The 26112-nt window shown below is 44.4% G+C and overlaps 1 protein-coding gene across 1 annotated transcript; it reads right to left on the minus strand.

Moving 5' to 3' along the window:
• Positions 1–2111: 2111 nt before the first annotated feature.
• LOC136579822 (A-kinase anchor protein 17B-like) lies at positions 2112–21223 on the minus strand. The gene is made up of 5 exons (XM_066579879.1): positions 21157–21223; positions 13898–14664; positions 12616–12740; positions 6366–6594; positions 2112–4274 (listed from the first exon to the last, which is right to left on the minus strand). The coding sequence occupies exons 2-5, from the start codon at positions 14648–14650 to the stop codon at positions 2703–2705; spliced, it is 2679 nt and encodes an 892-aa protein (XP_066435976.1). The 5' UTR covers positions 14651–14664; positions 21157–21223; the 3' UTR covers positions 2112–2702.
• Between the last annotated feature and the right edge of the window lie 4889 nt (positions 21224–26112).

Genomic DNA, 26112 nt, shown 5'->3' on the forward strand with positions numbered 1-26112 from the left:
AAAATACATTCAGTTTAGGCAAAGACTCAATGTTTACAGTGTTGACCCCCTTTTTTTCTTTTCAAGACTTCTACAATTTGCCCTGGTATGTTGGATTTCGGCTTCTGGGCCAACTCTTGAGTCATGGCAACCCCTTCTTGTCTAATCAGTGCTTGGAGTTTCTCACAATTTCTGTGTTTTTGTTTGTCACCCCACATTTCAAGGATTGACCACAGGTTGTCTGTGAACGTTTGAATGTTTTGTTCACAGAGCCACATAATTATCACTTTTGCCTTGTGACCTGGTGCTCCTTCATGCTGTAAGAAGAATTGTCATCACCAAATTGTTCGGTTGGGAGAAGTTGTTCTTGAAGGGTGTTTAGTTACAATTCTTTATTCATGGGGTGTTCGTGGGCAAAATTGTGAGTGTGTCCACTCCCTTTAATGAAAAGCAACCCCTTGCATGAATGGTTTATGGATTCTTTACTGTTGGCACGGCCCAAGACTCATGGTAGCAATTCCCTTTTCTTCTTCAGACAATCATTCTTCCAGATGTGTCAAACAGTCTGAAGGGGGTTTCATCAGAGAAAATAATTTTACCCCAGTCCTCCGTAGTCCAATCCCTGTGCAGTAGATGTTCTTTTGAAGCCCCCTTCAGACTGTTTGGGACATCTGGAAGAATGACTGACCGGCCAAGTAAAGGTGAGCTCTACCATAAGTCTTGGGCCATGCCAACAGTAAAGCATCCTGAGACCCTTCATGTGTGGGGTTGTTTTTCATCCAAGGCAGTGGGATCACTCACAATTTTGCCTAAGAACACCACCATGAATAAAGAATGGTATCTAAGCATCCTCCAAGAGTCCTCTCAACTAATCAGGAGCAACTTCTCCCAACCAATCAGGAGCAATTTGGTGATGAACAATTCTTCTTCCAGCATGATTGAGCACCCCCCCTACCCCCGCATCACAGTGCAGGGAAAAATCGCGACATGTTCTATCTTTGGGTGTTCCCTTGGAATACCTTGCCCATTGTTTTCAATGGGGCCGGCGAAGCATTGCATGGCGTGCGAGGTGCACACGAGTGCGATGTGAGCTTTCTAATGGAAAACACTCTGCAATCCTGCACCACGGCTAAAAGGAGCATAGGGAATGGAGAAACAGGACTGCAGGGTTAATTTGCAGTCTATAACCACGTAGGTCTGCATAGATGCTGTATACACAAAGTAGTTTTCTCAAAACTATTTTTGATTTGCCAAATTGCAAATTTCTCTTTTTATTTGAGATACAATGGAACAATAAAACAAATTAACTGCAAAAGTATACACGCCCGTTAAGCTTTATGTACACTCTTTCTAAAATTGTAAACATTACTTTTCACAAACTTTGCAACTATTAACAATGAACCCTTAGTCAATCTAGCGCTATTTTGTTTGATCCTGATATTAATAACATCTAATAAAGCACTACAGAATGGTCCTTAAAGCACATCTATCAGTGTCCCTTCGTCTACTAAACCAGTAGCATGGCAGGGATGTTGGCAGAGGGGACAGACTACACATACGTCGCCCACTGCTCACACTGCTTCTGATGTTGCCGTGCCATATATAAAGGAGGGTAGAACTCTTCAATGGGCAGTCCATTACTAGAGAGTGGCTCTGTGCTTTCTGTATTATGCAATCCTCAACCCTCCCCACCGGCTCATTATTGGCCTCTACTGTCAGACTTCAGCCTCAATCAAGTGGAGGGATTGAAGATTGTTTTAGTGTTGACAAACCAAACCAGTTGAACCCTTTTTTGAATTGAACTTCGCTAAAAGTTTGGTTTGTGGCCACCCCGAACTTCAGGTAGTTTGTCCTAGCCAAACCAAGAAAAGCAGGTGGTGGTTCTCCTGTGGCTCAGCAGTTTGCACTGTTGCCTGGCAGTCAGAGGTCCGAGGTTCAAATCTGACATCTGCATGGAGTATTTATGTTCTCCATGTGTTTCACAATAATATTCATATAGCACTTTACATCACTTGATTTATTCTGTCCCTATTGGGGTCACAATCCATATACTCCTATTAGTATGTTTTTGCAGTGCTGGAGAAAACCCACACAGGTGGAACATACAAACTCAATGGAGATGTTGGCCCTGGTCAGATTAGAACTTAGGATCCCAGCACTGCAAGGCAACATTGCTAAGCATTGAATTACCATGCTTTCATCTTCTTACTCCTCTTCCTCAATAAATGTATGCATGATATCAATGAAGGTAATTATTATTATGAAGAAAAACCACACAAACACAGGGCAGATGTTGCACTTCGTCAGATTTAAACCTAGGAACCCAGTACGGCATGGCAACAGTGCTAACCACTGAGCCACAGAAGAACCATGACCATGATCTGGCCAATATTATTTTAGGGGTATTGCTGAAGTTCCGATCTGGTTCAAACCAAACTTTTTTTTCCGAAATTCAGTAAACCGTCCGAATCGAACTTTTCAAAAGTTTGCTCATCTCTACCTAGGACCACTCTTGTAATGAACTGCCCATTGGATCGTTCTAGCCTCATTTACATATGGTGAGCAGCGGTATCATAACTTGATTTAGGAGGTCGTGAAAAAGTGCGCGTAGCAGAAGGGGTATATGTAGTCCATCTCCCATGTCAGCAGGGACGCTGACAGATGTCCTCTAACATCAAACATTGGAAACACGTTGTAGATCGTTTTCACAAAATGTCTATATTCTAACTTTTACATTTATCCTCGCTGTAGAAGTGATTCTCCCAATCCAAGTAATCAGAGTAAGAACTTTTTGCCCGACCTCCAGGCTGCTTGTTTTTGGCTGTTTGATGACTAGAACTTAGACTACAGCTGGTCTGAGTTTCGTCGGCATCCCATGGCGATTCTTCCTCTTCGGTAGATTCTGAAACATCTTCTGCAAAGCAGTAATCTCGCTGTCTTGGTTTTTTTTCTTCAGACTCCCCCGTCTTGTGCACCTTACGTTTCGGCTTGCCATTATCGTGGTGTCGCCAGATGTTTCCTTTGGGCTGATAAGTATCACTCGAGCTGCTCTCACTTTCAGAGCTAGGGTAATTCATTTCTTTATTGCCTTTTTTAGCTTCTAGAAGAGAGATGCGATTTTTTAACTTTGTTCTCTTTCTTTTCCATGCTGCCCGTACTGGAGCCTCTGCGTTAGGATCAGAGTCCGTTGTTTCAGAGTCATATTGAAAGGCTGGTTTCTTTTTGTGGCCTTGGGTCATTTTACACCTTGAATGTTTCTTTAGACGGTGGTAATAGGAATGTAATAGGTGGTCCAAGAGGTCCTCATGGTTGCAAAACTGAGGATGCATAGACAGATTGTGGCATTTTAGTTTTTTAAGCTGCTTAATTCTCCTTTGCTTCCTTGAAATTCTTCTAATATTTGTTTGCTTACTTGAAACGTCACTGAGATCCTCACTAAAATATTCGGATGTGCTACTTATCTCCTCCAGCACTTCTTTTAGCTCACTGTTGGAGTCTAAGCTAAGACTGTCATCTTCGTCATCCCATGTTTTTTTATGGGACTGCTCATAGGTCTTTCGTAAACGAGGCTTTTCAGCTTTGGTCGCTGGAACCTCATGGTCTCTCTCAACGAGAAGCCTGCAAGACTCGGTAGAATCTTTACTTTGTTCTAGGCGCACTTCGGAGTTTTCCTTTGGTTGATCAAGAAAAGCCTCCCATTTACCACTATCCTCTTCTGTTTCTTCCTCCAACTCAGGCATAAAGTTCATCTCTGCAAAATGCCCATTGAGGTTCTGAAGCTTTATCTGGAAGCTGTTTCCTTTCCAACGCACCACTCTCCGGCACCATGGGTTGTTTGGACTTTCTTTGGTTTCCAAAAATAATCTGGCATACTCCGGATAATGGTAATAATTTAACAAGTAGTTAATAAATTCATCAGTTTCATAAATTTTCCTTTTTTTAGAAGATCTGTTAATGGGATCCTCTTGCGATAGCTTGAAAATCCGTTGACTGCAAGTAGTAGTTTTCGTATCTTGTTCTTCATAAGGCTCCTCATCAGCGGACTTGTGGTAATGGTTTTCAGTCGTTGAGTCTTCTCTCTGCCTATATTCCTCAGCATCTTCCTTGGATACAGTAATTTCCACCTCGTCTTCAATGCAAATTTCAGCTTCACGGTGATTGCTTTTCTCCTCTTCCGAGACAAGTAAAGACATTACCTTACTGTTCTCAGAGTATGTGGATACAGAACAGTCACTGAGTTCTGCAAATTCACAGTTCATTTGTTCTTCCTCAAGTTTATTGACTTGAACCAAATCCTTCAGATACAAAATAAGGATATATAGTTACTGCAATACATTAATGGCACATGGGGCTACCAAGCTTTTGGTACATAGAGTGGAAAGTGACTTCTTAAAGGGATATTCTGATACTTTCACATATAGGTATAAGAAATAATTACACACTCATTTGCAAATCCTCCAAAGTTCTGTGATGCCCTGCAGGTCTTTGGTTACTAGGGCACAGTAATGACATGTGATACTTGAAATGTAACCGGGGCAGCAGCTTATTGGCTGCATAGCTGATTTGAAAATAGGGAAAATGCAGGATACAAGTCATATAAGGGACAGAAATTATATTATTCCTCATGTACACACATGGCAGCTTATTCTGAAAAGTCATCTAATACGATTTTATTGCTGTAGGGATTGTATAATATGTTGCAGGAAAGAACAAGCACAGGCAGGCAAAGCCTTGATGGAGGGAAACATGACTGGGAGCGATGGAAATGAGGCACAGATAGGGTTAACATGAAGAAGGGGACTGTCTTACTTATTTTACCTGGGCAGTCTGTATGGTCAGGGATATAAGCTGAAAGCTAAAACGGGACGAGCAGAACCCTTTCTCACCTGCATCCATCCAAGGAACAGTTTGGATCTTAGGCTCAAAAATGAGAGCCTGTAGTATATGGGTCAAGAAGGCAGTCTGCCTTTATGGCTGTGCCGTAATACAATAAGTAGCACGAAGAAGGATGATATGGTACTATCAATATGGTGTGTAGTGGTGAGGGAAATAAAATGATGGATATCTTGAAGAGTCTTCAAAATGCCCACTTTTAGCCTTTCATACGGTAAATTATGTTAATGTTATATTCAAAGGCAACTGTGGCCGTTTTTACAACCTAACATCATGCAGTGGATGCGTGTTTATTGAAGGGAAGGAAAGAATTGGTTAGCAAAGTTCATCCACGATGCTTTAGTCAAGATGAGCACTTAAAGCAAGACCCATAGCAGCCACAGAGTCTCTAAGCATTTTGAACCTCAGAATCCAAAAACCTAAAGGGAACCCATCACCAGGTTTGGGCAACATGAACCCGGAACAGGTATGCCTATTGACCCTATGTATGTTATATTCCTAAACGCTGCGGTGTTTCAGATAAAACATACTTTGAATTCTGGAGAATATATATATATTATATATCCCAGGAGGACGATATATCACTGGAGGGCAAGATGATCAGACTCACGTATTTTGGCCATGTAATGTGAGCAGAGTCACTAGAAAAATCTATAATGCTTGGACAGATCAGTGTCAGAAGAATACTTGGCCGCCGAAGGACACGATGGCTGATACTGTTAAAGCTGATACTGGCATGGATATCACACAACTGAAAGAAGCAGTGCAAAACCAAAAAAACATGGAGGGAGGGAGCCTTTAGGTTCGCCGAGGGCCGTGAACAACTAAACAGCCAACAACAACAACATGGAATAGAGCTCCGAGTCATAGAGGTGGACCATGCCCGCCTCTCCCCACCTGCGGCATGAAGACTGACAGCTCTTCTCCCTGCTAGGGGCAGAGAGGCTGGCATGGCCCACCTCTGTGACTCGGAGCTCCGTTCCAGCGTCAAACTTCAAAGTATGTTACCTTCTGAAATGCCTCAGTGTTTCAGAAAAAAAATATATCCATAATAGGCATACCTGTGCCAGGTTTATGATGCCCATGGTTTGGGCAGCAAGAGCCTGGTGACAAGTTCCCTTTAAAAATGTTTTTTCAAACCAATCCAGACAACAACTTTTAGGCTAGAATCTTAGGCTAGCTCTTAATAAAGTTAATAATGACTCTTAATAATAGAGTCAAAGCCAGGAGGGAATCCTAAAGGGAAAAAAAAAAAAAAAAAAAAAAAGAGTATAAGGTGAAGACTTCTCCTGTATCCATCCTCTGCTTGGCTAAAAAAAATTCTGTGGTCAATATTATCTTCACGCCTGACCTTGAAAATTTCGAGGTATCACAATATGACTATTTCTGAACTCTAGAGCAAACCACATGACGTATTTTCCCTTACAAACATCTAAATGAAACTTATCTATTACCGGTCATAGGCACCTGCAGAACTTGTAGCGAACACTTACATTAACTTTATCCAACATAGCAGTAAGAAGCATTATGGACTCAAGTCGCCTCTGAGCAAGGAGCAGTTTCCTTTCTTGCCATTCTTGTGTATCCTCTTCCTCTTTTTCAGGACAGCTTTCTTGCTGCTGTAGCGCCTTCTGCTTATTCTGTCTCTGTCGCTGCAGTTTGCTTTTCAGCCTGGCTCTTCTTTTTCTTGCTCTTGCCTTTTTCTCCTCAAGTTTTCTTTTTCTGGGTGAAGGCAGAAACATTAAATTTCCCTAGTATGTATGTCAGACCAGAGAGTGAAATAAATGGAACATATATGTATTGTACGTATTACTGTATTTATTACTATTTACAGACACGGCTTCTTTTAATTGCGTTGCAACGTACAATAGTCTGCTCTGCAGAAGTCACCAAACTATTTGGACTGGAGATTAGTTTGAAGAAAACAGAAATTCTCCATCTGCCCGCACCTCAGGAAGACTACTGTCCTCCCCGTATCACCATTGGCCAGACAGAACTACAGGTTGTTCATCAGTTCAGCTACCTGGGGTATATCATCTCCTTAGATGGCAAGTTGATAAAGAGATTGACAACAGACTGGCAAAGGCAAACAAGGCATTCAGCAGACTATACAAAAGAGTACGGGACAACATTCACCTGAAGAAAAGCACAAAGATCAATGTGTTTAGAGCTGCTGTACTCACAACCTTTCTATATAGCTCAGAGTCCATCTATTGTCACCATCTATGACTCCTTGAGTGCTTCCATCAGTACTCTACACCATTCTCAACATTCATTGGTATGACTTCACTACCAACATTGAAGTCCTCAAAACAGGTGGAAATCACTAGTATCCAAGCCATGCTGTTGAAGATGCAATTACGCTGGGCAGGACATATTTCCAGGTTGGAAAATAACCGTTGGTCCAAGATAGTACTATATGGTGAGCTGAGAATTACTGAAATAGAGGAGCGCCGAAGAAGAGGTATAAGGATTCTCTAAAGAAGTCCCTTGAAAGTTGAACCCCACCAGTGGTCTACTCTAGCCTCTGATTGCAAAGCTTGCAGGCACATCATGTACCAAGCTGCCTCCTCTTTTGAGAGTGCTCACCGGGTTGCTCTTGAGGAAAGATAGATGGAGAAAGAACAGGACAGTGCAGCACCAAATTCAAGACAAACTGTCCCTTGCAAGTGGACTTTTCAGCCACTAGGGAGCCTGAAGTAGACATGGACAGCCCTCTACTTAAATCTTCATTCACGAAGCCCTGTCATACATACAATATAGAGGTTCTCCAGGTAAATTTATCAAAGTTATTGCAAAAATGCATCTGGAAAAAATGAATTTCATTTTTAGATATCAAAACTTGCACTGGTGGACAGTGTGGAGTGCCTCCTGCTGACTGCCCTCCCAGCAGGTCAGCGTCCTTGAGCATGGAGGACCAACTGTGGTGGCCCCGCACTGGCTGCCATGGTCTGTACTTCTCCACTTGTCCCCAATTAAGATATGAGGGAGGGGCCTAAGGATGAGAGACATGGGCCACAGTGCTGACTTGGCAATGCTCACCCGCCATCAGTGTAATGCCTTCTGTTTTTACACAATTGGTATCGGCGTAACTGTACTGACCCACAGAATAAAAGGAGTAAAATAAGGAAAGAAGGCAAGTAGGTGTGTAGGGCATAGTATAGATGGCAAATACTTACAGTGAAGAAAGAAGGAAAATAGAAAAGAAGAAAAAACATGGGAGTGTAGATTAGGACTCAGTGATCCAATGTGCCCCCCAGGATGCCCAGACAAGATCAAAGCAGTCCAGTGAGATATTAATTGAATTTATGAAGGGAAGAAGTGTGATACTAGTGCATCAGCACCTTGTACTGGTTTTCTTCGTACAGAGTATACATAGAAGATTTAGCTGCTTTCCACCAAATAGATTGCCAGGTAGAAATAATAGGTATCGGTCTCCCCAAACATCGCTCCCAGTGCAACATAGAACTATGTTTGCCTAATTCATCAGTGGGGAAGGCAGGAGCAATAATCTGTAAATGTTGTAGATCAACCCTTTAGAAGCTGATGCCCCAGGCAGAGATTTTCAAAAAAGGTGAGCCAAGGGATGGTCAATGAGCCAAAATATAATCTTGCTAGATTACAGAGCTATGGATAGGAGAAACAGGATAGAAGAAATAGGCCTTGCCTGGGATATTAAGCTTAGTCTGAAGGGCATCAAAAGGGGGAACATTTCTGGAGATGGGGTATAGTCAGATCATGAATGAGAAATATTCCAGCCTGAAACCATGGCTTTGACATAAAGGAAGTTAAACTAGTAGAAAGGTCTGGAGTAATAAGAAGGGGGAAAGGAAGGATACTGAACTAACAAGACTAAAACGTGATCGGCAGTAATCCCATATTGATCTGGTGACATTTATGGGCACCAAAAGGGATATATATGGGACACATTAATGCTTCAAAGTAGAGCATTAGGGTGTATAGGGGTAACCAAGGTTTTTCTACTTCAGTCCATTTATTGTAGGCCTGAAGAAAGATCCACGAAGGAAGCTGTTGTAGATGTGAAGAGTAATAATATTTATTAATATCCAGAAAAGACAGTCCACCAAGACAAGGTGAGACTAAGAGAGCATGGGCGATTCTATGGCAAAAGCTCTTTCAGATAAAATCCAAGAAGTGTGCATGAATTTTCTGAGTGCGATGTGAAACATCAACAGGAAGTATTTCGCAGAGGTAGAGAAATTTCGGGAGGAGGGACATTTGAAGTGTATTAATGCGTCTGAGAAAACATATAGGCAAGGATTTCCACTTCCCAATCAAGGTCTTTATCTCCTGAAGCAGGGGAGGAAATACAATACAATACAGCACCTTTAAACATTTGTAACGTCCTGAGGCACGACACTGAGGAGCTGGCGGCGGTAGAGATGGCACTTGGCACGGTAGCTCTACCAAACTCCTCCCCAAGGCACTGCTGGGCCGCTTCCAGGCAACGCTGGGACAGCGGTTACCTGTATAGATGTGTAGTGGACTGAAGAAGCTGTCACTCATGACGCCTCCATTCCTTCACACCATTGGTTGTCCGGCGAAGAAAATAACAGTCCACACACAATAAAAGTTGATTACCTCAATCACTGGGAACGGGCAGTGACTGGAACTTTACTTCTTTAAAGATAACTTTCACACACCAGTGCAGGAATAACAGTTGAGCAATGTCTGGGAGGAGAACACAGGATGAGACCGGGCTTACAGTACTAGTTATCTGTAGGACTCCACTCCTGGACAGGATACACACACACTCACTCTGGGACACAGGATGACACCGGAGTTATTTGTAAGGCTCGGCTCCTGGACAGACACACCGGAGGTTGAAAGAACACTCCGCTGACACTCACTTGTACACGGAACACTACATGGCGGGCTCCTTACTTCCACTCAATCAAGTAGGGGTCCTGGGATGGGAATGTCAGGATACCTCTCCTCAGCTTTTATTCGTCACCTCATGAGGTTTGAAGGTATCCCCATGTGGCCGGCACTCTCCCTCCACACTCTACTGTTGAAGCAATGGAACTATGAATACAACTCCCTCTTTCTCCTCTTGCATTCACATATATATCATACAACATCACATGACAAGACAAGTGGTTACATTTTTCAGACATATCCCAGCCACTCGCAGACATTAACCACTTACATGCTGCAGCTGTGTAATACACATAACTAGAGACAAGACAATTTGCCCAGTGCATCCACATAAAAGACATGACATGTATGACAATTATTGAGTGCCCAGTACACATCCGGCCACTACAGATTCAACTTGTCCTGCAAAGAAGAAGCCCTTATAAAGCTATGTTGATGTAGAAATAAAAAGTCATGGATCTTAAAAGGCAGAAAGGAAAAAAATAAATTTAAATTACAAAACCTTTTTAAGGGCCAATTTAACCTTTGCTGTCGTCATGCTACACAAAATTTGCAGCAACTTTTGTACTAAACTTTTGCTTATTTTATTTCTAAAAATGTTTATCTGTCACAATCTTCTGATCTCGTTATCTATGCTAGTGTAAGAGCATTTCAGGAAACCAGAGTTTCCATTGAAGGGGGGAAAAAAAGCAACTCCTTCCTCATTATAGCAGGATATAAGCTCATTAAAACTTGATTTTCTAATGTGTCCCATCATGTAAGATTAGAAGATGAAGATGTCAGCTCACAAGGAAGATTAGCAGCTATTAAAAGAACCTGATTGTGATACTGCAAAACACACAGATATGTTCAGCTAAAGAGTAACTAAACTTTTCTTTATAAATCAGTAGTACAGTACAGGTGAATATAGGAAACTTCATAATATATCTTATTAGAGAAAAAAAAGCCTTTCTTCACTTTATCAGCTACTTTTCCTCAGCTCCTCTTCCTTACTCTGAATGTACTGATAACATCTGTACATAGATGTCTGTACACAGAGAGATCAGATAACCACAGTACTGCATAGAGGTCTATAGAGAGGGTAGAGGGATAAAAGCAGAGAGACACACAGTCATGGCTACAACATGGAGGACATTATACAGCATCATTGGACAGTTTAAATGTGAATTCAGAACTGGAGTGAAATAAAGCACTATTAGCTGCTGCCATATCGGTCTTGTGTTTCTAGCATTTATCTCCCTCCGGCAGCTCCTCACACTCTTCCCCTTCTCTTCTCCATAGGCATCTATGGGCAACAGCTGTAATTTGATCTCTCAGTGCAAGGACTTCTGTGTACATGTTTTATCAGTACATTCAGAGTGAATGAGGCAGGTGGGAGGAGGAGAAGTAGGTGGAACAGTGAAAGAAAGAACGATAAAATGAACAACATCTTATACTCACTGATTCAACTGCCCACCTATCCAGCACTACTTCTCCATTCCTCCCAAGCAGACTTTGTTTATGTGGCTGTAGTGTTGACAGTGTACCCATGTGACCGCTGCAGCCAATCGCTTGTGTCATACATTGGTGAGGTAAAGGATTACCTAAACTAGTCACCTAGGTATACATCACATCACTGCTGCAGTCATGTAAACTAAGCCTGGCATGTAGGACTGGAGAGTTAGTACTGTAGCGGGGGGGGGGGGGGGGGCTTCTTTTTTCTTGCCTTTGATGTTATTTTAAAATATCTTTAACAGCCCCTTTTAATGGTGATGGAAAACATAGAATCATAGAATGGTAGAGTTGAAAGGGACCTCCAGGGTCATCGGGTCCGACCCCCTGCTCAGTGCAGGGATCACTGAATTGTCCCATACAGATGTCTGTCCAGCCTTTGTTTGAACACTTTCATTGAAGGAGAACTCACCACCTCCCGTGGCAACCTGTTCCACTCATTGATCACCCTCACTGTCAGAAAGTGTTTTCTAATATATAATCTATGTCTCCTTCCTTTCAGTTTCATCCCATTGCTTCTAGTCTTTCCTTGTGCAGATGACAATAGGGCTGATCCCTCTGCACTGTGACAGCCCTTCAGATATTTGTAGGCAGCTATTAAGTCTCCTCTCAGCCTTCTTTTTTGCAAGCTAAACATTCCCTTTAACCGTTCCTCATAGGAAATGATTTGCAAACCGCTCACCCTCTTGGTAACTCTTCTCTGAACTTGCTCCAGTTTGTCTATGTTTTTTTAAAGTGGGGTGCCCAGAACTGGACACAGTATTCCAGATGAGGTCTTACTAAGGAAGAGTAGAGGGGAATAATGAGCTCACGTGATCTAGACTCTATGCTTCTCTTAATACATCCCAGAATTGGGTTTGCCTTTTTGGCTGCTGCATCACATTGTTAACTCATGTTCAGTCTGTGATCTATTAATATACCCAAGTCTTTTTCACATCTGCTGCTGCTTAGCCCAATTCCTCACATTCTGTATGTGCTTTTTTTCATTTTTCTTGCCCAGATGTAGGACTTTGCATTTCTCTTTGTTAAATACCATTCTGTTAGTTGCCGCCCACTGTTCAAGCTTTTCTAGATCTTTTTGAATACTCTCTCTTCCCTAGTGTCAGCTATCCCTCCTAGCTTTGTGTCATCGGCAAATTTGATCAGTTTCCCATCAATTCCCTCCTCCAGATTATTTATAAAAATGTTGAACAGCACTGGGCCTAGGACAGAGCCTTGTGGTACCCCACAGTAAACAGCAGTCCTTCTATACTCTCTTATGTCCATAGAAGAGATGAGGCCACTTACTTCATTATGAATGATGACACGGAAAGTAATACTCATAAACGCAACATTTACCAGACGCACTCCCACCTCTCAGCCTCCTCCTCTTCTTTCTCTTGTTTCCGCTGCTGCTCCAGCTCTTGTAGTTTGAGTCGTTCAGCGGTCCTCTGGTTTACGGCCTCCTCACTAAAGTGATTGGTTTCATCAACAGATACCTGATTAACAGGTTATAAGATAACAAGTTATTGGAATGATCTTCTGGCTTTTGTTTGCCCTAAGGGTGCGTTCACACGAACGTATATCGGCTCGGTTTTCACGCCGAGCCGATATACGTTGTCCTCATGTGCAGGGGGGGAGGCTGGAAGAGCCCAGGAGCAGAAACTCAGCTCCCGCCCCCTCTCTGCCTCCTCTCCACCCCTCTGCACTATTTGCAATGGGGAGAGGTGGAACGGGGGCGGGGCTAATTCCCAGAACTTAGCCCCGCCCCCGTTCCGCCTCCTTTCATTGCAAATAGTGCAGAGGGGCGGAGAGGAGGCAGAGAGGGGGCGGGAGCTCAGTTCCTGCTCCTGGGCTCTTCCAGCCCCCCCCCCTGCAGATGAGGAGGACGTATATCGGCTCGGCGTGAAAACCGAGCCGATATACGTTCGTGTGAATGCACCCTAAAGGTCAGTCTACACCAAAAGATATATCGTTCAAAAGATATCAGAGTTCACTCGGCCAGCCTATTTATACAGGCAGATACATTGTTGCTCGGTGGAATAAGAAATTGTTCAGTCATTCACTGTATAAATGAATGAGAACGACTGAATGATCACTATTTGAACCAAATGATAAGTGAACGAGCCAACGATAATTTTTATGCCTGTGAAAAATGAACGCTGAACGTAAAGTGAATGATTTATCATTCGCCGTTTGGACTTTGGCTGCATTTAGACTCAACGATAATTTTTCACTGTCGCTCATTTGAACTATTTTTTGAACCCTAATTATTGCATGTAAAAGGGCCTTAATTTATAAAGGACAGTACACAGCACCTATAAAGTTACTGTCTATCACACTAGGTGCTGTGTACTGTCTATGTAATTCAGACCCTGCTGTTTCCCGGCGAATGCTGCCGAGAAAACCCTTGGTTTAAGTTTAAAGTATGGGGTGGTGGGCCAGATTCAGCAATGGGACTTGTATTTGATATGTGTAGCCTAAAATGAGCAATCAGAATCCAGGCTTTATTTTTATAATGTAGACCTAAATATAAAAAGGATTGATCTGATGAGTTGCCATGAGGAGCTCCTTCACTTCTTGTCTGGACTAACTTAACTACATACTACTTTTCTGTAGCCACTTAAATAACCATTTGAGAATATGCCTGTTTCACCTTAATATCACATGCCAGAGATTTTCCATCCTCAGCAGTAAACATGAGCTTCATCCCATGTAGTGCTTGCACCGCTTGGATGGCACTTGACGTTTTTTCATATTGAAGGAAAGCATCAAAAGGTTGCAGACCACCAAGACCCAGCTGGTTTCCACTATCATCTTCTCTATATGGATCCAACACAGGTATGTCAAGGTTTACAATGCTTCCAAACTTTTCAAAGGTGCTTCGTAAAACTTCTTCACTTGGTTTTTCTGTGTTGGAACCCAATGCTACAAACCATTTACATGGCAAACCCTCCAAATGAATACAACATTGCGTTGTCCAAGTCTCTGCATTCTCCTCCATATCTTGTATTTCTGTCAGTAATTTCTTAGTGGTGTCATTGGCTGGAGGGTCAGCAGGCATCTCGGTTACTGCCATCTGTAATGGTTTAGGTAGGCAACTAATTGGCAAGCTTTGTCCATTAAGCTTTTTCAAAAATCCATTAAACACAAGTCTGGTGTCTGTTTCACCTTCAATTCGAACAAATTCTTTGGTGGCTTTGGAAACCCTGAGAGAACTGAAATGGTCTGGAGCAACCAAATTTTTCAGCTCTTCCAAAATATCGAAGCTGGATATTGGTTTGCATTGTTCTGTTTCTTCTGGAAGTATGATCGAGATGATTAGCTTTGCCTTGGGTTTAAGATACAGATGGTAAGTGGCACTGAGCTCCATGGCTTCAGAGTCATCGTATACTGGAGTGACTATCATTGTGTTAAGGTGATCTAGAAAACAGAAAGACTACATGTTAGAGACCATTCGCTATAAGAGTAGCAATATTACCATTAGCAACCCCCCCCCCCCTGCTCACCCCCGGCACCCCCCGAATCTTTTCGTCCGAGTAGTCAGTTACTCGGAAAAAGCGGTGCTCGAGTGCAAAAACACCCGAACCGAGTACGCTCGCTCATCTCTAATTAAAGGGGTTGTCTCGTGAAATCAAGTGGGGTTCAGCACTTCTGTATGGCCATATTAATGCACTTTGTAATATACATCGTGCATTAATTATGAGCCATGCAGAAGTTATTCACTTACCTGCTCCGTTGCTAGCGTCCCCGTCGCCATGGATCCGTCTAATTCTGCTGTCTTCTGGCGTTTTTAGACGCGCTTGCGCAGTCCAGTCTTCTCCCTGGTGAATGGGGCCGCTCGTGCCGGAGAGCTGGTCCTCGTAGCTCCGCCCCGTCACGTGTGCCGATTCCAGCCAATCAGGAGGCTGGAATCGGCAATGGACCACACAGAGCCCACGGTGCACCATGGGAGAAGACCCGCGGTGCATCGTGGGTGAAGATCCCGGCGGCCATCTTGGTAAAGGAAGAAAGAAGTCGCCGCAGCGTGGGGATTCGGGTAAGTAATAAACTTTTTTTTTTTTTAACCCATCCCTTGGGTTTGTCTCGCGCCAAACGGGGGGCCTATTGAATAAAAAAAAAACCCGTTTCGGCGTGAGACAACCCCTTTAATACCCTTTTGCACAGCCTAATTATTGGGCATGAGTGTTCACCCAAATATTTGTTCGCTTGACCATTGGGTTGTGTAAAAGGGACAACAATCAGGTGATGAACGAGTAAATGCCCATTGTGCTGGATGGCTGACCTTCTAATCTGTATGGGGTCCTCCCAACTATTCCCAACAGATGTCGGGGAAAATAAGCATTTGGCTGTTGGATTTCAACACATCTCATCCTTTTGTTGTCAGTGGAGATAAGCTGCCACCCTGAGTCTTGCAGTAGCTTTTTACCCTCTTGGCAAGAATCCATCTCCCCTCTCGGTTGAGCCAAGTGTGCATGTGTATGGGAGGGTTGGGAGAAACAAGTGTCAGTCGAATGAGATCTGATGTGTATGGCGAGCCTAAGGGACCTTTCACAAATGCGGGATATTTCTGCAAGATGCAGAAATTCTGCACCAAAACCTGCATTTATACACTGCAGCTATAGAGCAGAGGTATGCAACAGCAGATTAGGATTAGAGATGAGCGAGTATACTCGCTAAGGCACATTACTCAAGCGAGTAGTGCCTTAGTCGAGTATCTCCCGGCTCGTCTCTAAAGATTCAGGGAGCGGCGGGGGAGAGCGGGGAGGAACGGAGGGGGAGATCTCTCTCTCCCTCTCCCCCCCCCCCCCCCCCCGCAACTCACCTGTCACCGGTACCAGCCCCCGAATCTTTAGAGACGAGCGGGGAGATACTCGGCTAAGGCACTACTCGCTCGAGTAATGTGCCTTAGTGAGTATACTCGCTCATCTCTAATTAGGATGCATCTGTAGGTGTGTCTTAGGTCCACGTGTGAAAGGTCCCTAACAGTAAAAATCAGACCCCCATTCATTCTCCATCTACACTTCCTACCTAAAGATACATTATCTCTTGTGGATTTGTTTGCAGTCTGAATATAGCAATGACAGATATTAGTGATGTAAACATACTATTATAATAATGAAGCCTTCATCATGAGCTCTAAACTTATTGAGATATAAATCAGATGACATTAAACATATGCATAGCAGCCCCCAACCCCTAAGGGACCTTTCACACAGGACGGAATTAGGACGCTCAGACATTTCTTTGTCACAACTTTATCCCTATTGGGCTTGAATTCCGCATCTGTTAAAATCGTGCGCCTTTACTTCAAAACCGCAAGATTCAATGTCCATGCGGAAAAGCGTTCTGCTGGGGATTAGAGATGAGCGAGCGTACTCGGAAAAGCACTAGTCGCTCGAGTAATTTGCTTTATCCGAGTATCGCTGTGCTCGTCCCTGAAGATTCGGGTGCCGCTGCGGCTGACAGGTGAGTCGCAGCGGGGAGCAGGGGAGAGCGGGCGGGAGAGAGGGAGAGAAAGATCTCCCCTCCGTTCCTCCCCGCTCTCCCCTGCAGCTCCCCCTCCGTGCCGGCACCTGAATCTTCAGGGACGAGCACAGCGATACTCGGATAAAGCAAATTACTCGAGCGAGTAGTGCTTTTCCGAGTACGCTCGCTCATCTCTACTGGGGAATTAAGGACGTCTTACAGAATTGTTCTTGCGGATTTCTAACAGGAGATATAATTCCGCAATTAAAGTCTGTGGAAAAGAACGCAAGAAATTCTGCAGGTAAAAAAACGCATCAAAATCTGTATTCGTTGACAACATCTGTTCTGCATCCTATGCATAACTCTGTCCCATGTGAAATTTCTCTTATGGATCATATATGGTTGGCACTAAAAAAAAAAAAAAAAAGGTAAATGATTGGTCAGATGCACATTTGTCACTGATGTATGGCAGCAATAAGGTTGATCTTGAAATGAGCTCTAATAAAAGCATAATTTAACCCCTTAGTGACGGCCCTATAGTGTTTTTACGTCCTGCCGCTGCATGACGTGTATGGAGGGAGATAGCGCCGCTATCATCCCCCATACAGCGCGGGCGTCAGCTGTTTATTACAGCTGACACCCGCGGGCAATAGCTGCGATCGGCCATACAGCCGATCACTGCCATTACCCCTTTAAAGGCTGCTGTCAATTCTGACAGCGGCATTTAAATCCCCCTAACGGTGTTCGGGGGTCCCGTATGGCCCCCTGCGGTGAGATCGGAGGAGCAGTGCAGGTGTAATGGCAGCCGGGGGCCTTCTAAAAGGCCCCAGGGCTGCCTTGGGAGACTGCCTACCAAGCCATCCTCGTGGGGTGGCTTGATAGACTGCCTGTCAAAAAGCAGTATGATGTAATGCTATAGCATTACATCATACTGCAGGAGCGATCAAAGCATCGCTGGTTGTGGTCGAAAAATGGAAAAAAAAGGACATAGTAAAAAATGAAATACATTGTATTTTTTATTGACTTAGGCCGGGTTCACACGGCCATATGCGGAATTCACTTACGGGAGCCCGCAGCGCATTCCAGCTGTGAGCCCAACCGTGACCCTGCATACAGCCACGTAATATAAAGCCTACGACGGTGTACTCATGGAGGTGCTCATGCGCAGTACACCTTTTGTTTGCTTATATTTCCCGCTCCATACGCTATGTAATTGCTGCGGGTATATTTGTAACCATAAAGAACAATGGGCTCTATGTTGCAGATTCCAAGGTAAAATAGAACATGCTGCGTTCTGTTTTATGTGAGCGGTTTACGCAATTCTGACCTGCTAATGTGAGCGGAATTGTGTAATCCAATGAATTTGATTGCTCCAAGTATTACCGGGGATCAAACGCTCGCAGAATCCTCCATTTCTATCCAGTTGTGTGAGACCAACCTTACAGTGTGCATCTAGTTGCAGTGTTTTTGCGCTAAAAGAAAACGCCACTGTGTTAAAACACTAAAAACGCGGCATTCTTGCAAAAAAAGATTCTGTGCGAAATGAACCTTAGGCTGGATTCACGCGGGCGTATATCAGCGGGTTTTCACGCCCGGCCGATATACGCTGCCCCTCCGATTGGTTTACAATGAATCAATTGCCCTATCGGCCAGGATAGGGCATTTCGACTGGGCACTTTTACGCCGGCGGCTGTATAGTCTCATATGGGAGCAACTGGCGGAGAAGGGAGGTGGGAGGAAGTTTAGCAGCGTGACTGCTAAACTCCCACCCCCCTTCCTGCTCCTCTACGCCCCTTGCTAACCCCCGCCCGCTCCTCCCATTGCTGGCTGCGACAAGGGGCGTAGAGGAGGCAGGAGCTTAGCGCACTAACTTCCGCCCCGTCCCACCTCCTCCCCTTGCCGAGAGATGACGAGGGGGAGACAGGAGGCATGTACGCCGAGGCACTGTGGCCTCAGCGTATATGTGCCGGGGCCAGGGCCGTCTGAACGGGTACTCAAACGTTACATTTGTGCGCCCATTCATGCTTTATTACGTCAAATGGTGGGCGAACGTAAAAGCGCCAACACCCTTGTGAATTGAGCCATAGGGCTTATTCACACGAGTGTATATCGGCTGCCATTTTCCCAGCCAGCCGATACACGCTGCTGTCTGAGCTGTCTTCCCCCTTCCGTCCCACTTGCCGAAGCTCTGCCTCTCTCCTCCCCTCTGGCTGCTTGCAATGGGAGGTGGTGGAGCTAAGCTCCTGCCCCTTATCCGCAGCCGGCAATGGGAGCTGGGGGGCTGAGCTTAGCTCCGCCCCTGTCCTGCCCCCTCCCATTGCAAGCAGCCGGAGAGCAGCAGAGAACTGGTGGGGGGAGGGAATGTAGGAGACCGCTCAGATGGCAGTATGTATGTATGTATGTATGTATGTATGTATGTATGTATGTATGTATGTATATGCCGGCCATGAAAATGGCGGCTGATATATGCTCCTGTGAATAAGCCCTTAGGCCGGCTGCACACGAGTGCATTATGCGTATTTGCGGAATGAATGTTACATTTGTGCGCCCATATCGGCATATATTTTGCTATTTTTTGCACACCTATTTGCGCACACAAAACAATACACACCGAAGCTTCAAGCCATTGAAAGGGCCAATTAGTCTTAGGAGTTCAAGATGTGTTCTTCTCATGCACGATTACGCAGTATATCACACATCTAGCGTATTGCGCATCCCAATTGACTTCTATGGGGACCTTTTGTATGCAAATGAGCCAGACAATAAAGCATGCTGTATATTGTTTAACGTGACCACAATGCACAGGAAAATGCGTGATGTGAACGAACTCATTGAAATCAATGGTTCTATTCACTGCATGAGAAAATACGCCTGTGTGAAGCCAGCTGTAATCGGAGAAAGAAATGACAAATCTATGTGATACATGGTAAACAAGATACTTGCAGGGATTTAAGAGATCTCAAAGCGCAGCAGCTAATAAGAAAGCCAATGCAGGTGAGAATAAATAGAGGTAATTATACACCGCGGACCTCAGAGGAGCAAACGGCAACATCTGGCACCCACCTCATTGGCATCACACTTCTCATTGTCCTTACAAAGTAAACCATCTCATACGTGTTGTACATAATGTTAGTCGATAGATAGATCACATACATATATATATTATATATATATCTGCTTTCCATTTTGCAGATTCCTGGAGACTAGCTGATTGCAAAGCAGTCACTGACCTCCGCAATGGGACTGATAAGTGGGACCCCTCAATTACTCCTTTAATTACGTTGTATAGGATCCAAATATGTTCTCACATGCGATATACTCCAGTTTTAGTCTCTATACGTTTGGCTTCACACACACTGCAGATTTTCCTGCACTTTTTTTGCCACAAAGCCAGAAGTGGCGAAAAACAAAAATGAGAATGATAAAGGCCGCCTGCAGACGGCCAGGTCGGATCCGGCTGCGAGAATTCTCGCAGCGGGACCAGACCCGAGCGCCTGCAGAGAGCGGTGCAGCACTCACCCGCTCCCGCGGCTCCTGGCACATGCGCAGACCGGAGCCGGCGGTTGGGGAGTGACGATTCTGTGAAATAGAGCATGCCGCGATTTGTTTTCTGCGCATGATTTCACGCAGATAAACCGCAGCCTTCTGCCTAGGGGCCAAAGGAAGAACTTTTATTTCTCCTCCCGGCTGGATCCACTTCTGGTTTGGGCTCAAAAAGCGACATCAAACGCTGTAAGTGTGTTTTCCCAGAAATGCTGTTTGTAAAGTCACTCGGGTGACAATATTCTCCAACAACATTTCCAGAATATGCCGTCCCGGAATTCCGCACCAAAATCCACAATTACTGGCAGAATTCTGCCATTTTTGGAATTCCACATTAAAATCCGCACATTAGCAGTGCAAATTTTGGAGCGGACTTTGCTGCAAGTAGAATGCAGAATATCTCTGCCAGACACAACTAAGGGCTCCTTTCCACAGGTGTATTTGTTTTTGCGCAAGCCTCAGTTCAAGGCATTGTGCCGTGTACGGGTTGCTTTTGCATGTGTGTTTGCACATTGTTCTTTGCACACGCAGGGCCTGTTCATCTCTGCACGCAACACCCCCTCCCTGATTTAAAGGCTACTAAGCACTGGTTTTTGCACATCCCCTTGCTTATTGCATGCGAATTTTCATACCCCTATGGGGTTCTTTGGTGCGCAAATGCACGCAAAATAGAGAAAGTACTTTTTTTTGCGCACACAAGCGGAATATACACAAACTCATTCCACAGATGAACGCGTTAATACCCAGACACGTAGTAGCAGCTGCACCTCCCTTTATAATAACAGTAGAATAAAACAGGAACTTGGCATTGGAGCCTCAGAAGTGACGCTGCCCCTCAATGCAAAAGCAGAAGGCTGTTCCTATATGATCAGCTGAACGGCATAATGTAAACTTTTTGCTTACCTTTACTGAGTAGAGATCTGCCGGGGTGCAGCAGCGCTCGAGACGGAGCCGGCAGGTGGAAGATGAGTGAACGTCTTCCTGCTTTTGCAGAAAATGATTCTAATATTAGCTTATGAAAAACACAAGGGGTTTACCGAAGCCCGCTTACTGGCTGCTCTACTGCATCTGCTAATTAAGCGACTATCTGCTGATATGTCGTGTCACCAAGCTGGAAAATCCATGTGCAGTCATCTATCCGTCACATGTCACAAGAACTGGCTTATTCGATGGCGCTGTTGAAAAGAGAGCTCCGGGTCTATTAAGCCGGTTGCACACGATCATGTTTTGCACCCATGTGCTATCAGTAGTTATACCATCTGTATTGTGGAGCCACAGGGTTAATTTTGGTGGTTTCTACATGGTCCTAGTGAAACTGGTGGGTGGTAGATTATGGCGCGGTGACCACCGACGGAGGTAGCATTTTTTTTTTTTGCAAAACAAACTTTACTTAAACTTAACGGAAGTTGGGTTTTCACTCCATAGGAGGCACTTGTACTTAAATGTTGCATTATAAAGAAAAATGGTTCCATCACATTTACATTTACTCTCAAACCAGGCTGCATCAAGTCACCTGATTTGTTTCCACTGGCCATTACTGCGTCCGGTAGCCTAGACCTTTACTACTCCATTGACAGAATGGAGAGAGTGCAGCGAAAATGGATGACACTGATCAGAGGAGACATCAGCTGTGATCACTGATGGTAACTGCACAATAATCACCATCACTTGTATATAGCCAATATCTGACTATTACCGTGTTTCCCTGAAAATAAGACAGTGTCATATTAATTTTTGTTCAAAAAGGTTTAACTTTTTTACATGTATAGCTGCCTGAACACTATTTAAGTTGACTTTTTAAATTAACTGTTAGCAGGGCTTAATTTTGGAGTAGGGCTTATATTTCAAGCATCCTCAAAAAGCGTGAAAAATCATTTTGCATCCTCAAAATTTTTGGAAAATCATGCTATGTCTTATTTTCAGGGAAACAGGGTATATGGTAAATGCATTATTTAAAGGTATACTAGAGTTGAGCTACTGTATCTAAGCTTCCTGTGTTATAAAAGTTGTTTTATAATGTACTTTTTGGTTGGGCGCAAACACATGTCATAATCTTTTATGACCCCACCCTGCTGGTGCTGCATTGATGGGCCACTTAAAGGGACTTTCTGGTACATTTATAACTTACCTATCCTCATGAGAGATCGTCATTATCTGGTTGAAGGGGGTCCGCCACTCAGTACCCTCACTCAGGGGTGTAACTATAGAGGGTGCAGGGGATGCGGTTGCACCCAGGCCCAGGAGCCTTGGGGGGCCCATAAGGCCTCTCTTCTCCATATAGGGAGCCCAGTACTATGAATAAAGCATTATAGTTGGGGGCCCCGTTAAAGGTTTTGCATTGGGGCCCAGAAGCTTCAAGTTACGCCTTTACCCTCACTGATCAGCTGTTTGAAGAGACTATAGTGTTCAGGTTAGTGCCATGGCTTCTTCATTGCATCTTAGGCACAGTGACATACATTTTATAGCAGCGGTGTATGATATAGCAGCTCAATCCTGCGCACTTGAATGGGACTGAGTTGTAATCAGACCACATGACAAATGAACGTGACGTCAGTGGTCTGAGAAGAGGCCTCTGCAAACAGCTGGTCAGTATTGGTTCCAAGCGGTGAACCCACATCAAGCTCATAGTAATACCCTATCATGAGGATGGGTACTTCATATTTTAGTCCTATTTTCCAGGACTAAAATATTGAGGATGTAGCAGGCATGAAGTGTAATTTGGGTAGAAATAGACTGCAAACTGCCACTTTTTCCTAACAGTACTTCCTGACAAACTGGTAGTTTGCAGTCACTATGGAATATCAGATAGAATCATTATTGTCTCCTGTTGTAGAGACAGGTGATCTTCTAGGTGCTACTTACTACATCAGCCCAAATTAATGGCATTATCTGCATGCACCAGTCAACACAGAGCAGCAAAGAAATCACCTATTCAATGCATGTACCCACAGAGATGGGGCATTCTAGCAATCTGCTAAGCCTGCTGGCAAGTGGGCTTTCCACTTACCTACAGCAGCTGCTGCCTCAGCTTCTGTTGCTGGCTGAGATGGAAGGGCTGCTCGGTGCAACAACCCACTATTGCATGACTTATTGAAGCGCTACTTATGGGTTCTCCTCCAATTACAGGTTTGGAAAGTGATCCACAAACAGCATGCACCTTATGGCAGCTTCAGAATGCATGGACATGACGAGTGGGGATACACTGCCCCTGCTGGACAATAGAGGAAATGTGCTCAAAGAGGAGTCAAAGTATCCATAGCAGATAGAATGTAGAACTTTTATTTTAAAAATAATCATTTTGCAGACAAATGTACCAAATGTACAGCAAATACACAATATTGGACATGAAGGTAGGAGTATTATTGATGCAAGTGATATACCGCATGCTGAAGCATATGCACTGAAATGTTGCAAAATAAAATGTAGCTACAACGTCTGACCTGGCATATGTTATGTACATAGTTGGATGCGATTTTAAAAATGTAATCACTGCCAAAAAAAATAAGTTCTATTAAAGGCCCCCTGCACAAGGGCGGAAATTCCGCGGTGGGATTTGCCGCAGAATTTCTGCCTGTGGCCGCTGCTATAGGATTGCATTAGAAAACGCAATTCTTGGCAGATGGCCGCGATTTGTCCGCGTGAAATCACACGTGGAAAACAAATCGCGGCATGCTCTATTTCTGTGCGGATCTTGCAGAGGCCCGCACAGAAATGTCAGTATTGCCGGGCCGGCGCCGCTCTGCGCAGGCGCCGGCACATCACAGAGCCGGAGCCACAAGAGCAGGTGAGACCCGCACTGGTCCCTGCAGCGGCGCGGGTCAGATCCTGCTGCGAGAATTCTCGCAGAGGATCCGACCCGGTCGTCTGCAGGCGGCCTAACTTCTTAAGGACATACCCCATTTTGGATCAAAAGTACACAAAGAATTTTTGGGGATTTCACCTCGACTTTTCTAAACCATCAACATTTTTCATTTTCCATTGACATATTCCTATGAGGGCTTATTTTCAGTACATTATATGGTACATTAAATAGTACCATTAAAAAAATACAACTCGTCCTGCAAAAAACAACCCTCATACAGCTACGTTGATGGGTAAATAAAGGAGTTAAACGGAAAAAAAAATGCTTGGTCACTAGAGATGAGCGAGCATACTCACTAAGGACAATTGCTCGAGCGAGCATTGTCCTTAGCGAGTACCTGCCCGCTCGGAAGAAAAGGTTCGGGTGCCAGCGGGGAGCGGCGGGAGTGAGCAGGGGAAGGGGGGGGGGGGGGAGAGAGGGAGAGAGAGATCTCCCCTCCGTTCCTCCCCGCTCTCCCCCGCCGCTCCCTGCCTGCCGCCGGCAGCCGTACCTTTGCTCCCAAGCAGGCAGGTACTTGCTAAGGACAATGCTCGATCGAGCAATTGTCCTTAGTGAGTATGCTCGCTCATCTCTATTGGTCACTAAGGGGTTAAATAACTTGAACATGAAACGTGCTGCTAGTATTCAGTTTTCCCAGCGTAATCAGGAGGTTTTAATTTGACAGAAACGTATCAAGTACTTTCTGTTACGAAAATGTCTGAAAAATGTGTTGCACAGTGTAATCGCTTCTCATAGCGATCACAAGCCAGGTCAGACCTGTTCACCGTTGTGTGGTGTCCGGCTGCCATTCGCCACCCATCAGTCCTCTGCGATTACATGACGGAGGGCTCACAGAGGGATAAAGGCTCAGGGTACTTTGCACAGGACAGGTGTAGGGGATATTGTTACCTGTAGACATGGCCTCCAACAGAGTGATGAGCGATAATTCATTCACCGGTCGTTTTGTTTCAGCTCACCTAAAAAATAACTGCTGGATGATTAATTATCGTCTTTTGTAAACAGGCGATCGTTTGTCTTTCAACAACTAGCCAATTACTTTGCAGGGAGGTGTGTGCTTCAACGGCCGCGAAGTTCAACGAGTGAAATACAATTGCTCTGTGTAAAGGCACACAAAAAATAGTCACTTGCTTGCAAACAACTTGCTCTTGCAACAATTACCAGCGACTATTCGAATTACTGTTGTCCTGTGTAAAGGCCCATTTAGACACAACGATTATTGCTCAAAATTCACTCAAAAGCCGTCTTTTGAGCGATAACTGTTGTGTGTAAATGTGCCCACCTTTCAGGTTTCTGCGGAACGACGGTTTTCAGTTTGGCTTGAAAACCATCGTTCAGCAGAACAGCTGATAAGCAGGACTGCACATTGTGTTCTGCCCAGGAAGAGCTGATAACAGCTGATTGCATTGTATCAGCTGTTCTCAGCTGTCAGCCCCTGGGCAGAACAAAAGGAATGTAATGAAATAACAGCGGGTGGTCTGTTCCCTGACTACAGCTCACAGGCTACTACTGTTTACTAATATGCATTATTACTAAGAAGTAATTTATGCAAAATGATCGCTCAAAAGCCATCTTTCGAGCGATCATCTTTGCAGTGTAAATGCACCTTCATTAAGCCGCCCTTACACCATATAGCCCAGTGCAATGAGTTGTAACCAGTTAATCCAGATTGTGTTTGTAAATGTGTATTTATTTAAGGCATTGTTTTCACGTTAGCTGGAATGTAGTCCCAGTGATCTGTCCCCAGAGACACCGCCAGGCCTCAAGACTCATTGTCATGGCAGTAATACGGAGGTGTCAGGGGAGCGCTTGATTATCATTACTGCAGGCACTTAGATACATTGTAGAAACCACATTTTTGCATTTGCTACGTTTCAATTAGTTTGGATTCTCAGCAAAATAAACAGGGAGCAGCGCTTGTTCTGTAGAAATGAGTCACAAGCGGGCCGCATTGTTATCTGCATCATCGGACTCTGATTCAAGGAAGTGACCACTTCCCT

The sequence above is a fragment of the Eleutherodactylus coqui genome, chromosome 10 (genome assembly GCF_035609145.1).
Source record: "Eleutherodactylus coqui strain aEleCoq1 chromosome 10, aEleCoq1.hap1, whole genome shotgun sequence".
NCBI lineage: Eukaryota > Metazoa > Chordata > Amphibia > Anura > Eleutherodactylidae > Eleutherodactylus > Eleutherodactylus coqui.

Coding starts and splice junctions, on each gene's coding strand:
- LOC136579822 (XM_066579879.1), bottom strand. CDS start 14,650: ATGATAGTCACTCCAGTATACGATGACTCTGAAGCCATGGAGCTCAGT. Junction 6,595..12,615: donor GAAGAGGAGGAGGCTGAGAG/GTGGGAGTGCGT, acceptor GCCTTCACCCAG/AAAAAGAAAACTTGAGGAGA. Junction 4,275..6,365: donor CTATGTTGGATAAAGTTAAT/GTAAGTGTTCGC, acceptor TTGTATCTGAAG/GATTTGGTTCAAGTCAATAA.